This window comes from Solanum dulcamara, chromosome 10 (assembly GCF_947179165.1).
Source record: "Solanum dulcamara chromosome 10, daSolDulc1.2, whole genome shotgun sequence".
Classification (NCBI taxonomy): Eukaryota; Viridiplantae; Streptophyta; class Magnoliopsida; order Solanales; family Solanaceae; genus Solanum; species Solanum dulcamara.
Genome location: NC_077246.1, coordinates 71,849,076 through 71,865,607, shown reverse-complemented (window position 1 = coordinate 71,865,607; position 16,532 = coordinate 71,849,076). Strand labels below are relative to the sequence as shown.

The window sequence follows — 16,532 nt, the reverse complement described above, 5'->3', positions numbered from 1 at the left end:
TTCCCTTTGTGGCGTCAGTTCCTTGCTTACCAATAAAAAAGGATTGATATATACTGTTTATAGGTACTTGTATGATGATGGTCTAGGAAAAAATCATCTGTTCTAGAATAGTTTTTACAGGGTAGGGCATATTTACATTTCAGAAGATGGGAATATCGACGACGATGTTTCACACCATATTGGTGCAGGGTGGATGAAATGGAGGCTCGCCTCCGGAGTGTTGTGTGATAAGAAAGTGCCACAAAAACTCAAAGGCAAGTTCTACAAAGTGGTGGTTAGACCGACTCTATTGTACGGGGCGGAGTGTTGGCCAATCAAGAAACTTCATGTTCAGAAGATGAAAGTCGCGGAAATGCGAATGCTGCGGTGGATGTGTGGGCACACTAGGATGGATAGAATTAGGAATGAAGATATTCGAGACAAGGTGGGAGTGGCATCGGTGGAGGACAAGATGCGGGAAGCGAGACTGAGATGGTTTGGGCATGTGAAGAGGAGAGACACAGATGCTCCAGTGTAGAGGTGCGAGAGGTTGGCTATGGACGGTTTCAGGAGGGGCAAAGGGAGGCCAAAGAAGTATTGGAAAGAGGTGATTAGACATGATATGGCACAGTTGCAGCTCACTGAGGACATGACCTTAGATAGGAGGCTGTGGAGGACTCAGACTAAGATAGTGGGCTAGGTGGCTTATCTTTTCTCCATAGTAGTCGTAGTTTTGCTCATTTGTTTATTAACATTTGATTTCTGCATTTGATTACTGCTTATATTTGTTGGTCCGGTTTACTTTGGGTATCCTATTTATCTATAGTAGTTAATGCTCTTTTCTTTCCGGTCTTTCCTACCCTGACTTTCTCGCTCTCATTATTCATATTTTTATATTGTTTTCGATATGCTTGGCTCTACTGACCTATGTCTTGTTTTCCTTGGTTTTCCTCTCTTGTTCTTCTCTCTTAAGCCAAGGGTCTTTCGGAAACAGCCGCCCTACCTTTCAAGGTGGGGGTTAGGTCTGCGTACACTCTACCCTCCCCAGACCCCACATGGTGGGATTATACTGGGCCTGTTGTTGTTGTGGTGCTGGAAAATTAGTTTAATTGATTGTTCCTTGGAAATTGTGATCAGAATTGGAATTTAGATTCTATGACTGATTTAATTTATTCAATTTTGTATTAGTATGAGAAAGAAGGCTTATTTTTTATGCAGTATAAATCTTCTGAAAGACGCATAATATATGCTTTAATTGCATCGACAACAATATTCACCTACTGATGTACGTGGTGAATTTAAAGGAGGACGGGTTACATATTTAATCGATCGACTAAAATTAATTACATTCACCAACTAAATATTATTTGAGTGACCTGATATTATAAACATAGCCTAATAGAACACCTAATTCAGAGCACTGTTAGTGCCAAACGTATACTATGCTATCGCCGGCCGGAAAATGGCCAATTAAATATCCTTTGTCGGAAAATTATATTGTGTGTATAGGTGAAACATTATCCTATTATACATATATATTAGATATTGAATACCCTTGACAAAATTTACTGTCTTTGCTGCTGCAAGACTAACAAAGTTATTTTCTTTTTTTGAGAAAATGTTGATGTGCTTACAACAACAACATATCCTATGCAATATCGCTAGTAGGGTATAGGAAGGGTAGAGTGCACATAGACCTTACATCTACTCATGAAAGTAGAGGGGTTGTTTCCAAAAGATTCTTGCCTTAGGTGGAGCAAATCAAAGTAGTTATGAAAAAGAAAATACGGGATTAAAGAAAACGTGTCTAATTAATAAGGTAAGAACCAAAAAACACTAACAACAACGAAATAATGTGGTAACTAAAACATAATAGACGACAGATGGTAACAAATATAAAAAGCATTCAGCATGCTGTACTATGTTCCAAAATTTTCCAAGCACCTTCATCAGCACAAATAGTATCTTTTTCCTTTCAACAAAGTGAAATTCCTGAATTTGATTCTGTTTATGTCAAGAACCTTAGATATCATTCAGATTCATAAGAAATATCGTTAACGATATATTTCTGCCTTCATCGACACAAATTGAAGAGGGCCAAATCGAATTCACAGTACTATCTTTGCTTGTTAAGTGCATCAACAACATTGACAAATGAAACTTAGACAATTCATAATTCTTTTTTGGTTTCTTTGACATTTGTGAATCAGCTCAATTCAGCTGTTCATCAGTTCTTATTATGTGGGCACTATTTGCCAATATGTTTTCGATATGTTTCCAAATGCAAAAACTTGAACTCCTACTGAAATTCAAGAAAGCAAAGTATTTAAAAGCTTCACTTACATTGATTGATTGTCACTTATGTGTTCTTGACCTCTTTTTCACTTGTGGATACCACTAGAAGAGAAGGACCTCTTCATACAAATTGGTACTTTTTGCAACGAACGACCAAAGGAAGAACACTTCATCGCTTCATATAACCTCGAGTTTCTATTTCCTCTCTTTGCAGCTGCATCAGAATTTTCAGCCTTCCCTTCAGCAAGTTGATCTTTCGAATTAGAACACCCTTCACCGCTATTTCCCAAACTCATTTGACTCATAGCACGACGAACCACTAAAACAGCTGATGGATCCATTGAAACTGACCTCAATGCTGTCTGCATTACGTTGTTTACTTTAACTCGATGCTCAGCTAAATCACTAGATACTCGCAACCCTTTTCCCTTCCCCTTTTCATCAACAACACCGTGCACTTTCTCCAAAATTCCCACAATTTTCCCTTCTTCATTTGACAAGGCAACAACATTTTCATCTCGTACACTCATTTCACGATTCTCCCCCTCATCCAATTCTTGATTTTCCATTTCACTCCCCGTACGTTCATTCTCCACTGGATTCACCTCATTTCCACTAGAACCATTCACATCAGTTGAAGAAACTTCTACATTGTTTATCCCTAATGCAGCATTTAAATCAGACACAATAGGAGCACGACAAACCGGGCAATTCATATGTGAACTTAACCAAGTATCAATACAAGTCACATGAAAAGCATGACTACATTTAGGCAAAAGCCTAAGACTCTCATCTTCTTCAAATTCACACAAACAAACAGAACAATCAACACCATCAATCAAAGAATCAATCTTTTTATACTTAAACTCGGGTATCGACTCAATTACAGATTGCGGTAGTCCAATTGTATGTATATACCAAATTGGATGATCCATATCTGTCCCATTATTCTCATCAACAAAACCCTCACCATTTCCACTCAAATTTTCATTACTTCTCCTTGTATTCATGTTGTATCGTCTAAGAGTAATCATATAACAAATGAACACAAAAACTGCCCCAAGTACACAAAGCAAAATAACAAAAAAATAAGGCATATGATGATTTTCACTTCTAATAGGACTAGAAGGGGGAGACAAAAATTGTCTCATCCCACATTCTTTAGGACACCTTTCTGGTGAACAATTCAAACAAATAGCCATTTTATCTTTAATAACAACTACCATCTTCCTATTATACCAAGCCATCAAGAATGAAAATGAGTAGAGTGAAACTACACTACCTTAAAAAAATTTTCAAGAAATCAAGAAAACAGTAACCCCTTTTTGGAAAAAAATTGAAATTTTCAAGAAAATCTTTCAAGAAACCAAGAAAACTTCAACCCCTTTTTGGATTTTTTTTCAAAAAAAAAACAAAACAGAGACAACAATAGAGGAAGATGAAAAATGAGTAGAGTGAATCTAAAAGTACCTTAAAATACACAAATTCAAGAAAATCTTTCAAGAAAATTGTACCCCTTTTTGTAATTTTCTCAGTTAAGCTACATCTGAGCTGTTTAAAGTAAAAAAGAGAAATTTTTGGGTCTGTTTGTTAGGTTTTATAATTTTTTTTCAGAGAAGAATTTGCAAGAGATTTTAAGATTTGTGGTGGATATGTGAGAGTCAAGAAATGTTTTCCCGCACTATGTTGCGGAGGTTTACATCACGTAATTAAAGGATTAAGGAGACTAATTAATTATTATTGTTATTATGGATAAAGCTTTGGAAAAAAAAACTGATTAGGATTTTTGTTTACATCTGTTTAGTTAAAGTAATAGTTAAAACAGTTCAGAGAAATGAAATTTAAAGCGAGTATTAATACGGTATTGTAACTCGTTTAGCAAGTTAGTTAGTAGAATTAAATCAATTAATCAGTGACATATAAGGTATTAGTGGCCAAGGGTAAATCTAACCAAAGTATTAGTGGCCAGGGATGAATCTAACCAGAAATGCGAATTTGACAAAATTCAGTAATTCACCTTCAAATTTTATATTTGTGTTAAAATTTTTATTATAAATTCGTTTAAAAATTATCATGAACTCATAATTTTCAAAATTTTAAGATCTTAGATCCGTCTTACGAGGGATTTGAAAGTGGTTTGCCTTTCTTTTTTTTCGTTGATTAAGTCGTTATTTGGGTTTGTACTAGTATAGAAAATGATGTATTATATCTTTTTATATTTTAAAATAATTTAATTTTAGTTGTTTTATTCAACTCCTAATGATATGTTTTTATAACTGCACAAAAGAATTGCAACTCTAGGAAAGAAGAAGAGAAAAACAAAGCAATATCAAGAGTTCTACATATATTTGAGACTTTCCTTTCTTGATCCGGGAGGTAAGTTATGTAGACGTACAACTCTTTCTAAATTGTATTTGATCATGAATTATCAAAAAATCAATTAGTAATATGCATGTGTCAGATCTTTTATTTTATTTTACTTTTGTATCGAGTTGAATTACTTTAGATAAATTAAAATAAGATGTATTACAATCAACAAACTATTGTAGATTGAACTCAAGAAGGAGCTTATCATAAAATTTACTTTAGATAAATAATTTAACATCGAAATGAAAAGGAAATTAATTAAGGGTAATATAAGAACATTTATTATTCAATTATTGAGAAGCTTTCTTTTGAGTTAAAATTTGAGGAGTACTCAAAGTTGTGAAACTCGAAAATCTTAAGATGAATTAAAGAGATCAAAATTATACTCCCTCTATTTCATATTAATTGAATTTCTAAGGGATTTTTTATTGTTCAAAATAATTGAATTGTTCAAAGTTCAAGATGGATGTTTGATACTTTTTTTCATATTTGTCCTTTCATTTATTGAAGTTTTATATTTTCTAGTAATAAATCACACTACTTGAAAAATTATATTTATGATTTTACAAAAGACAATAGTGAAAAGTATGATTCAAATTTTATCTTTAAATACTTTTCTTAATATATGTATATTACTTTAAAAATTCAATTAATATGAAATAGATAGAATATCGAAATTATGAGAAGCATGGGCCATGCGGCATGGCCAACATGACTATTCAATCAAAACTTGAAAAAAATCCATTCACATTAGTATGTCTCTTTGTTTACACTTGGCCTTTGGTCCATCACAAATAATAATACCTAAAGGGTAGGTCAACCAAATGTAGAAACTAGTGTTTATGTGGTGAATTGAGCTTGTAAAATGATCTTTATTTAAACACATTCTCCAACAATTGATTAATAAAACAAAGTCCATCCATTCACTTTTATTTATTCAATTTAAATTTTACATGTTTCTTAAAATATAATAATTAATTATGAGCATTTTATTATAATATACATATTAATGATATTTAATATAGGTCTTAGAGATCGTTTGATTTGAATACAAGTTATGATGAATTTAGTTATGACGGAATAAGTTATGATGGAATTAGTTATGATGAGATAAATTGTGATGAGATTATTTCTTATTGAGTGTTTGGTTTGTTGCATTCAAAAAAATATGCATTATATAAATTTTAAATAAATTATTTGTTTACAAAAATACCAATGTGAAAAGTGATGTATAAAAAGGGTTTAAAGGGATATTTTTGTCATTTACCTACTTTATCTCGGAATAAGTTATTTCGGGATTACTATACCACTCAAGAGGAGGGATAACTTATTCCAGTATTAATTATTAATCGCGAGATAAGTTATTCCGGACTTGCTAACCAAACGACAAATTGAGTGGTACTATAATTTAATTCCGAAATTATTTGACCAAGCGACCCCTTAGAAAATAATTTGAAGAATAAATACTCAATGCTAAGGGTAAAACATGATTTATTTATTTTTTTGATATGTTAAAAGTTATAGCAAAAGTGAAAATTTATTATTAGAATAGTAGACAAATAAAAATGTTCAAGGGAATATATGGGGAGATTTCTTTTACTTTCTTTTTTCGATTTATGTGTCACACTTTTTTTAAAATTTGTCTAAAAAATAATGTCACCTTTTTATATTTACAAAAATTTAACTTTAAAATTCTACTTTTATCCTTAGTAAAATAATTTATAGTTACACAAATATCTAAAACTTAAACTTATTTGAGAATTGGGATCATATATTTCAAACATCTTTATTTTTTTCTTAGATTTCATTGCCTAATCAAATGGTATCACTTAGCTTGACTTTTATTGGAAGGGTGGCAGTAGTCGGTGTGGTGTGTAGTGTTGGACTGTGCATTGGTAGGGCCAAATTATTCAATATATAGAGATATTCAAACTTATTTTGTTTATTTTAATTTTACCTTTTCATACAATGAAGGCCCAATTAGCATTTTAAAAGTCATTGTTTGAACTTCATATACTTGATTCTTTTGTGTGGCAAAGATAATTCTTAATTTTTTGATCCGTCAAAAAAAAAATTATTCCAGAAAAAACAAATTCCTTAAAATGAGAAAAATGATGATGAAAGTGGACGAATGACAATTTATATTGATTGTGTCCTCCATACTCCATATTCAGGCAACCCCGTAGTCCATCCTCGTCTTCCGAAAGTGTTAGCACTATCAATAATCGACGTAACGGGCCTTTTCTATACTATTCTTCGAAATGTAATACCCTCTCTCCCTCATTTTCCCTGAAAAATATTTATCTTCGTACCGAACACACCCTTAGTTAGGTGGTGCATATTTTCAGTAATACATATCAAATTCCTATAATGGACTATGATGACTTTCCAGTCAAAGAAAAATATATATTAAAAAAAATGCTTTTAAAAATAGAATATTGGCCCTACCTACACCGACTACTGTGATCACTATTCAATGAATTAAGGTCAAATTTTAAAAGAAAACTTCTATTATAGAATATATGCTTTTAAATAACAGTTATTGAAGAATGTGTTCTGCAGAAGCCCATTTCACCACTTAAAAAACTAGTTCTTCACTTATAGTAAGTTGACCTATTATTTGTGATGGACCAAAGGCCAAGTGCATACATAGGGAAATACCATTTTTAAGTTTTGGAAGAAGGGGCTGGGGGTGGAGTGAATGATTAGGATGGCAACATTTGTGGTTATGAACTTCTAAACAGAAGCATGCACAAATTAAAGGAGGCAATTCAGAATGAAAGACATGCAAATCAAAACAAAACAAGCCGCCTGATAGATAAAATGGCCAAAATACGGAATAGGGAACTGGCTTGTTTTGAAAGATAGGAATCCTTTATAGTATTTTTAAAAAATTAAGCTTGTCACGTCATTAATTTTCTTCGAGAAATACAAAATCCCACTAAAATGACCATTAAAGTGAATAATTTGACATTTCGAAAGACAAAAGAAGTAGATCACTTTGATGGTCAATTACCACGAGTTGAGTGGCCATTCAGGCAATCAACTCTAAAAGAACAATCAAAGAATTATTTGAGGTAACTAGCTTATCAATACAACAACAACAACAACAACCCACTGAAATCCCACTACGTGGGGTCTGGGGAGGGTAGAGTGTACGCAGACCTTACTCCTACCAAGGTAGGACGGCTATTTCCTGGAGACCCTCGGCTCAATGACACCAGTTAATTCAAAAGAAAGTAAAAGTTATGAACACATAATTACTGAAATCTATATACATACTTACATGGGAGAATATATAGTTGGCTTACTATTATACATATATATGTTTAGATAGATTCAAAGCTCCAGGAATATATACACAATTAGAATTCTCTGTACCTCATATAATGGCCTGGTGAATAGACCTCAAATGGCTATAGCAATCGTCGCTGCTGCTGAAGAATACCAAACAAACCCAGCAGACATGTTTTCCGCACTTGCACTCGATATGATTGCAGCCATCCACCTTTTCTATCGTGAACCCGCAAACAGGACATTTCTTCACATTCTCTTTCCCCTTGGCCCATTCCTTTAGAGAGAAATCTGGGTCGTCCTTGAACACCTTGTACTTCTCGCATGAGATGTAGGGGTGATACTCTAGGTGGCAACTAGTACACGTCTCCACATAACATGCACCACAGACAAAAGGTGCACCAACTTCTCCTGATTCGGTAACATGATAAAGTGAAGGGCAGTCGGGGGTAGGGCAAAACCGGTAGCGACCTCCACTTGCTGCTACAAATGCCCCCAAAGAAGCCCTGAAAAGTTCCTCCAACTTATCACTCGACAACAGAGACCTCAAATCAGAAACTAGAATATGTGCCCCACAACCTTTATGCATACAGCATAGCGGGAAACCTTCACGGCTTCTGATTGCAGACTCGCACTGCTCCAGCAAGCACGACTGACAGAAGGTGTGGGAACAACCTTCAAGTCTGTACGCATCCTCCAGTTCACACAAGCAAATGGGGCAGTCAGTCTCATCGTCCATCATTTGACTTGGAAGACCGCTTTGAGCAATTTCAGAAATTATCTCCTCAACTTTTTGCTTCATGTCTTTGGTACCTTTGATTGAGATGCAATGGCGCTTGGTGTTCAGAGAGAATTCTGCATCGGGCACCTTTAGTTTGAGACCCCTAAGATCTGGTCCAAAACTCTGAACAACTCTTTTCATCAGGTCAAGAGGCAAAAGTCCTCCACGAAGATGCACTTCAAGTTGCTTGCTTTCATGTAGTGCCAGAAGGGAGTTAACAAACTTCCGCTCAGCCATATCAATCTTGTCGGAGGAACCAAAGATTTTCACAGAAAGGCTATGCCTGTCAAAAAGAATATAGGTTCCCGTTTCCTGCTGAACCATCTTCATGATATTAGTCCCTTCCCTAGAAAATAGAAGTTGAACAACAGTTGGAGAAATTCCCACATGATCCACAATCTTGCCTTTCATCAGTTGCTCCAATGGCCTTCTCAATTCTGCCACAATCTTTGTAGCACTTGCAGATATTTTAACCCTATAAGAACCATTCTCATTTCTCTCCAGATTGCACTCCACACCTGCAAAACAATCCCAAAGTCTTCTCAGCAGCCAAGTATCACCTGATCAACTTGTCTCCGAAATTTTTGTACTGTTAAAAGTTTATAAAAGAAAATTGTTTTAATAAACCTTGTTCTCATTATATCCTATATTTTTCTGCATCACCAGAATGGAACTGGACAGAAATGTAGAGAAGGTAATCCATAGTATGCAAGAATGCTTTTTCCAATTACCGTTTAGAATTTGACCAGACAAAAGGTTATTGCTCTGTACAAGGCAAGTAATCATCAGATTAACACCGAATCTGGGAGCCAATAGTAAAGGTTTATGATAGGGCTCAGGTACTTTTTTTTAATCAGAAGACAACTGTTTAACTCCAACGGCGTGATAGTATTAGACAACTTTTGATATTATGGAGCAAATAGTTTCAAGTTGTAGCTTTTATTTAGTATCTACTTTACTTTCAAATGAAGGATACAAATCCAATTTCATCCTGTTCTAGATAATAAGGAAACAAAAAAGTGACAGCAACAATTTGGATCAGTGGAAGCAATGATGTAGACTAACTCTGTCACCTAAATTAAATAACATAAAAGCCACTGCTCAATAGTTTATTTCCCACTTCGCCATGCCTTTTTAAAGAAGCAATTCAGCAAAGATGATCATTAATTAAATTAAAATTTTCAAAACAAAAAAAAACACAAAATAGAAATATAAAATAGAGCAGTTAAGCTACCATTTCTTCGCTGGAGGCATGCAATTAAAGAATCCAGCTGGTTCCTAATAACATGGTAAACTGGTGCAGGACAGGAAACCGAACTCTGAAACTGTTGCTGACATCTTATCTTCTGCCAGGGAAGACATCCAGATAAAACCTTGCCATCAATATGATCCAAAGCCTGAGCTGCTTCAAGATGAAGCCTTCCATCAAACATGATAGACGCTCGCATGTAAGTGTCCTTTGGTTCTGGTTGGAAGACCTGAACACGAATAGACTGGAAAAAAGGTGTTTTTTTAGGCATGAAGGGGGATATTTCTCTCCTAAGTGCTTCTTCACAAGCTGCAACTGGAGGATTTTCCACAGCACTTCCTCTTACAAAGAAAAAATCCAGAATTTTCCCATCTGTTGCTCCACTCAAAACCTCAAGTACCTCTGTCTCAGAAAGATCGGTATTAAGTCCTGATATTACTATGCTATCAGAGCACTTATTGCTTAGCTTTGAACGGATAGTGTTTCCACCTATCATTACAAAAGAGAAATCTTTTACCATAAAACCAACATCATTTGGCTCACATTTTACAATAGCTACACCGTTACAGCATCTACGAGGCCAATTTACTCTAGCTCTGAGGACAGAGGAGAACTGCTTTTGATCATTAGAAAATACACACCTCGAAGGAATAACTTTTAGAAAGCCACCACTACATTCTACCTGATTCAACAACATAGCTTGTTTAGCAGCATCAGGGGAAAGAAATGTTACCCTTCCCCATCTGTTCTCCTCATTGTTGTGGCCAGTACCTGAGGACTTGTGCACTGCACAAATATCACCTGATGTGTTTCTCTCCAAAAACATCAGCAGTTCCTTATCATCAACTGCTTTTGTATTTGAATGAAATATGTCAACAGCCAAGATTCTCTTCTTAAGCTCCAAATGTTTAACAATTGCACCAGCTCCAAAGAGGACTACTGAGGCCGATGCAGCCGATCCACCACTGAATAGACATTTCTCCAAGCATTCATTCTGCAACAACTTGCTTTCATACTCTAGTGCATCATTCACTTGGCCCAAAACATTCTCCATGTCACTGGATGAAGCATATAACAAAACCTCATTCTTATCAACATTAACTTGAATGCCAATCCTCTCATCCATATATTTAGTTCTAATGCGTGAAACAAGGTTATTGATACTACTGTTGGATTTTCCACAGAATCTTTTCAATAGCATGCTCCCGAAACCTGTCAAAACTTTCTTTTCCAGCTTTTGGGCATCCATCTCCAGAAAATTAAACAATGGGGAAGGACTAAGAGCAGAAAGATGACTAAACTCAAATGCAGTAACACAGACCAGATACTCATTAGCTGCAGAAAGGATTTCACCAAAAACTACCCAGGTTGGTCGTCGATCAAAATTTAACAGCGAACAGGATGGATGTAGTTGGATGTACTTCCCACTGAGTGGAACTTCATAACCTAGTTGATCATATCCAGAATACATAGCAACATTCTCTGCAAGTGAAGAAAGTATTATACTTTTCAAAGTTTCATCATGCTCGGTATGCACCTGAGGATCCCAACGCCAGTAGCTTGCAATAATGATATTAAGTTCGCTCTTGAGGCAAGCTTCCAGTTCTTGCACAGTCTCCTGGCATCTTCTCATGGATTTGGCATTGATGCTATTATCCCAACACCAGGCATTCTTCCCTTCCTTAGGCACAGCCTCCCATTCCCTATATACAGAAAGTAAAGTGAAGAGATCACCATTTGGATGGCAAAATTGCACCTTCAAGCAATCAGATTTTAGCTTGTCTCCTTCGGAACCAACCCTACAAAAGATGCTGCTGGAATTAGCCATAACAGCAGCCAGAACAACACCTTCTCTACCCAAATGTTGATTAAAACAACTGAGGATCAATTTGCCTAACCGAGGTTCAATACCCAACTTGATTATTTTGTGTCCTTCTATAGTTAATTCATAAGCATTATCTTTTAGCCCAACAGCTCCTAACTGTACCAGATTTCTGGTGGCCATCTCAATAGCTTTAGGGCTAGGTGCGTCAACAAAATCAAAATCCTGCACATTCTTGATGCCCAGGGCAAGAATCCTCAGCACTGCAACACCAAGATGAACCTTGCGAATTTCAGGTTCCTGATGATGAGACATACCTTCAAAATCACTTTCTGAGTACAGTCTATAGCATCTTCCTGGTTCAGTTCTCCCAGCACGGCCAGCCCGCTGCTTAGCTGAGCTCTGGCTGACATTGCATATCCTGAGAATACTCATGCAAGTGCCAGGCTCAAACCTGCTTTCTTTGACCATGCCAGAATCAACAACATATTTAACCCCTGGAATTGTCAATGATGTCTCAGCAACATTTGTAGTGAATATTACCTTTCTCTTTCCCGGAAAGCTGAGAAAAACTCTATGCTGCTCTTCATAGGATAGTTTGCCATGTAAAGGTAAAGCAATGGCTGACAATGTTTGAAACTTCTCACAAGCCCACTCAACTTCAATCTGAGAAGTCAAGAAAGCAAGAATTATTCCCTCTCCCTCGGTTTCATGGATTTCAGTCACCATCTTGACAACATCATACACATAGGACGAGATTGGGCCAACACCAAGACATCCAGTGGATTCACAGGGAACATACTCAATATCAACCGGAAAAGTTCTACCAGCCACGTGGAATGTTCCACAGCCAAAGAAGTAATCCGTAAGCTGGGCTGCATCAGCTGTGGCAGACATAATAACTAGCCTCAGATCTAGCCTCTGAAGGAGAAGATTCTTTATCAATGCTAAAAGTAGATCAGTGTTTAGGCTTCTTTCATGTGCCTCATCAACTATGATACATGAAATCTTGGACAAAGTCTTATCGACCATATAGTGCTGTAGAAGGCAATGATCCGTCATAAATACTACCTTTGAATCAAACTTATGACCAGATGAATATGACGGATAGCAGATGACAGAGGTATCTTCGTAACACCCTTCACTTTCCTGTTTCACCCTTTGTGCCAAAGAATTCGCTGCAAGTTTCCGAGGTTGAGTGCAAACTATAGACCCATTACCAGTTACCCCGCAATCAGCAAGGAATTGAACCAATTGAGTACTTTTTCCTGATCCAGTCTCACCAATTAAGACAGTCACCTAAAAGATACAACCATCTAGATTATAAAAGTAATAAATATATAAGAAAAACAAAGAAAGAAGCTCAAACAATTAAACTCAAATGATTGGTAAGTAATTAATATTACACAAGTACGCTAGGAGCAATCAAAAGATCTTCAGGAAAAAGGAATTCAACAGTCTAAAATATCCTTTTTCACAAAGTCAATATCAAAACGGCATTTGTGATTAAATGTTAGACTGGATTGAAAGGAAACAATTACTATCTTCTTGATAATGTGAAACACTACTTATTTTGGACCAAAATGAAAAGATAAAAGAACCACTTAATATGTCCCTGATCCCTGAGGGAGTACTATTGTTTATTTTTAGAGGGAGTGCTATTGTTTATTTTTACGGATAATTTAAGTGACCTCTCCTCAGGTTTCTCTTTATAACCCTGATCTTCCTCATAGTTACAATATTACACTTACCTAACTTAATTAGATTTTTATTGTAACAATTCCTTTAATATATTTATTATAAATACTAAGAAATTAAATTTGACTAATTTACCCTAACATATTTTTTAAAATTTAGTAGATGTTTTTAGAATTAAAAATCTAAATTAATTGGCAATTCAGCTGGCTCCTTACTCTGTGAAAAATGTTGCCTTCCACATTTTTCTTCCAGTGGAAAGAAAAACATTTTATAATGATGATGAAAGTTCTAATGTTAATGAGAACAGATTTCCTTGGATTTGTTGGGTTCAGTTGTTTGCACAAAATTGTGGATTACATGGATTGGAACTACAAAAGCATATACTGATATATACCCATTATGGTACCTAGTCGGAACTTATCCATTGGCAAGGATATAGGGCTATCAATGCCGATATCTGTTACCACTGAAAACAATAGCTTTTAAGTAAAATAAAAAGCTTCTGCTTTGGTTAGGGCTACCCCTTCTCACTGCTGACCTTTTCATCATTTCATGTGCATAAAGTTGTAATATCCACTGTGATAGTAGGAATTCTTCTCATATAGCACTGGTCTCTTCACAAAAATCAATTACTGGAGAGAAACCAACAAGAATGGGCCATTCTGCATCTATGAATCCTCAGGCTTTTTGTTTGCAGAGTAAGGTAGAGGATAAGCCCTCACACAAGGTATAGTTGCTCTAAGGCATTCTCTATGTCACAAGTTTGTGTATTCTCATAAATGCAATGGGACGGGGAAGGGAGAGGAGCATTTGGTTGGTTTGCGTACACGCCTGCTCTCCCCATACCCCCCCCCCCCCAAAAAAAAAAAAAAAGAAGAAATTATCCGACCTGGTGCATGCACCAAACTATGAGCCTGTTTGGATGGACTTATAACTTATGGCTAATAAGTCAAAAACCATGATTAGGATTTTTAAATTATGACTTTTGACTTATTGTTGTTATTCTGGCTTAAAAGCGAGTGCTTAAGAACACACTTATATTTCAACCAAACACTACAAAACTGCTTAAAGCACCTAAAATAAGCCAATCCAAACAGGCTCTATGTTAATTTACCATAGTTAATGGTACAGTTAAAGGATAAAAGTGAGGTAAGAACGCATATAAGCCAACCATGGTTAACTGATAAAACTTATGCACAAAACACATGTCATATACTTATTACTTTGGCTAATGAACTATGGTGCAAGTAAGTATTCATGCTACTGCTATTCAACACGGTAATAACGAGAAGGATTTAAGTTTTTTACATATTCAACAGGGCGATAAACTAATAATGGATATAAGTACACCAACAATGTAAAGATTTTTTACACCATCAATAATTTTAAACTGCAAGTTAGTCATCAATTTTTACTTGGTTACCAACTAATGCTTATAAGGAGATTTACATGTAATCACCAACAAGTGACCTGATTGTCTAAACTCTATGAGATTAAAAACATGAATAGATTAAGCACCTGTTGATGATGTATTTGCCTCAGTATCTGCTGCCGGAAAGCGAAAATTGGCAAGCCATCATCAAGCCTACGACACTCCCTCTTCATCAAACAATGAATTTTACTCCAATCAAACTCTATCCCAATCTTAAACACCCTTGAACCCTCCTCCTCCTCCTCAAAACCCGTCTCCTCCAAATGTCGAATAATACATTCAATTCCTGTTTTAAACTCCTCTATCCTCTTCCTTATCAAATCACTCTCCTTCTCAAGACCTTCCCTTTTCTTCAGAAACTCATTACACACCCTCAAATTATTCCTGTTCTTCAGTAATCTCGACAATTCAGTAATTTCATCACGCAACAATTCCAATTTCTTCTTCCGCTTTTGTAACAATTCACCCTCTACTAACAACATTTTCAACTCCTCCAAAAATACCATTTTTACCCTACCCTTCAATTCATCCTCATCAGATGGAACCTCAACGTTTCGTTTAACCCATGGAGTAAGCGAATGGCTGCCTGCAAGCCTCATTCTCCATAATTCCACAATCACTTCAAGCGTTTCGCTCCATTGATCATACGACAGTGACCCAGAAAGGAACCCTTTGCTAAAAACAAACGAACTTCGTGGGGCAAACGGTAATTTCTCAATTAAAGCATCTAATGCGTACCGGTTGATTCTCCGGTTACCGGAACGAAGCTGGATTACGAAATTCGGCGACTTGTGCGAATGTCCCGGCGGCCGATCAAGCTCGTAACTCGAAGAATAATAACCAGGACGACATGGCCGGTTATTTGACGGACGATAACTGTGCTGGTGATACATCGCCGGTGCCGGGAACCGGCGATTGTAGGAGGAAGAATCATGCATTTTACGGTAAAAGGGTTTACAGAGTACAGTCAGTGAAAGAAGTTTCTAGCAAAAACGTAACCATTTAAAAAGAGGGTTTTAAACTTTTAATGAAGGGTTTTTGCAGTTGGCACAAGTTGAGTTGGAAATGAATTATTTAAATACACAACGTATATTAGAATATTTTCTAAAATTTTCCATCATTTGAAAAAAAATATAAAAAATTTTATTCTATCATATACTCTAATACATCACGCAATGTATTCGATCGATATGTGATGTATCGGGATGTCAAATACATCACTTTAATCGATGTATCAAGACGTGATTTATTCGAATTTCACAAAATTTAAGAATTTTTTGTAATTTGAAAAATAGTAGAAATTGTTTGGGGGGAGGAAGCACCACAACTAAAGTTTGATATGATGAAAATATTGAAAATAAATTGGACACGAAAATTTTACGTGGAAACCCCTCTAAAAGATAAAGGGGAAAAACCACGGGGTAGAAGGATCTCACTATTTTAATATGGAGTATACAGTTCTCAAATACAAGGAGAAAACAATAATTAACACTTCTCTCTTGTAAAAGGAACAACTACTAAAGAGGACACTCAAGACTACAATATTTATCTTGGTGTATAACTCTCTTTGTATTCTTACTCTCTCTTTCTGGGATGGGATAAATGAGGGCAAAAG

The 16,532-nt window shown here is 35.8% G+C and overlaps 2 protein-coding genes across 2 annotated transcripts; both read right to left on the bottom strand.

The window, feature by feature from the left end:
* Positions 1–1,768: 1,768 nt before the first annotated feature.
* LOC129870437 (RING-H2 finger protein ATL51-like) lies at positions 1,769–3,662 on the bottom strand. The gene has a single exon (XM_055945232.1). It carries the CDS (start codon positions 3,519–3,521, stop codon positions 2,361–2,363), a length of 1,161 nt encoding a protein of 386 aa, XP_055801207.1. The 5' UTR covers positions 3,522–3,662; the 3' UTR covers positions 1,769–2,360.
* A 4,015-nt stretch (positions 3,663–7,677) lies between these two features.
* On the bottom strand, positions 7,678–15,975 carry LOC129870003 (ATP-dependent RNA helicase DEAH12, chloroplastic-like). Its single transcript, XM_055944565.1, has 3 exons — positions 15,004–15,975; positions 9,951–13,086; positions 7,678–9,234 (listed from the first exon to the last, which is right to left on the bottom strand). The coding sequence occupies exons 1-3, from the start codon at positions 15,853–15,855 to the stop codon at positions 8,024–8,026; spliced, it is 5,199 nt and encodes a 1,732-aa protein (XP_055800540.1). The 5' UTR covers positions 15,856–15,975; the 3' UTR covers positions 7,678–8,023.
* Between the last annotated feature and the right edge of the window lie 557 nt (positions 15,976–16,532).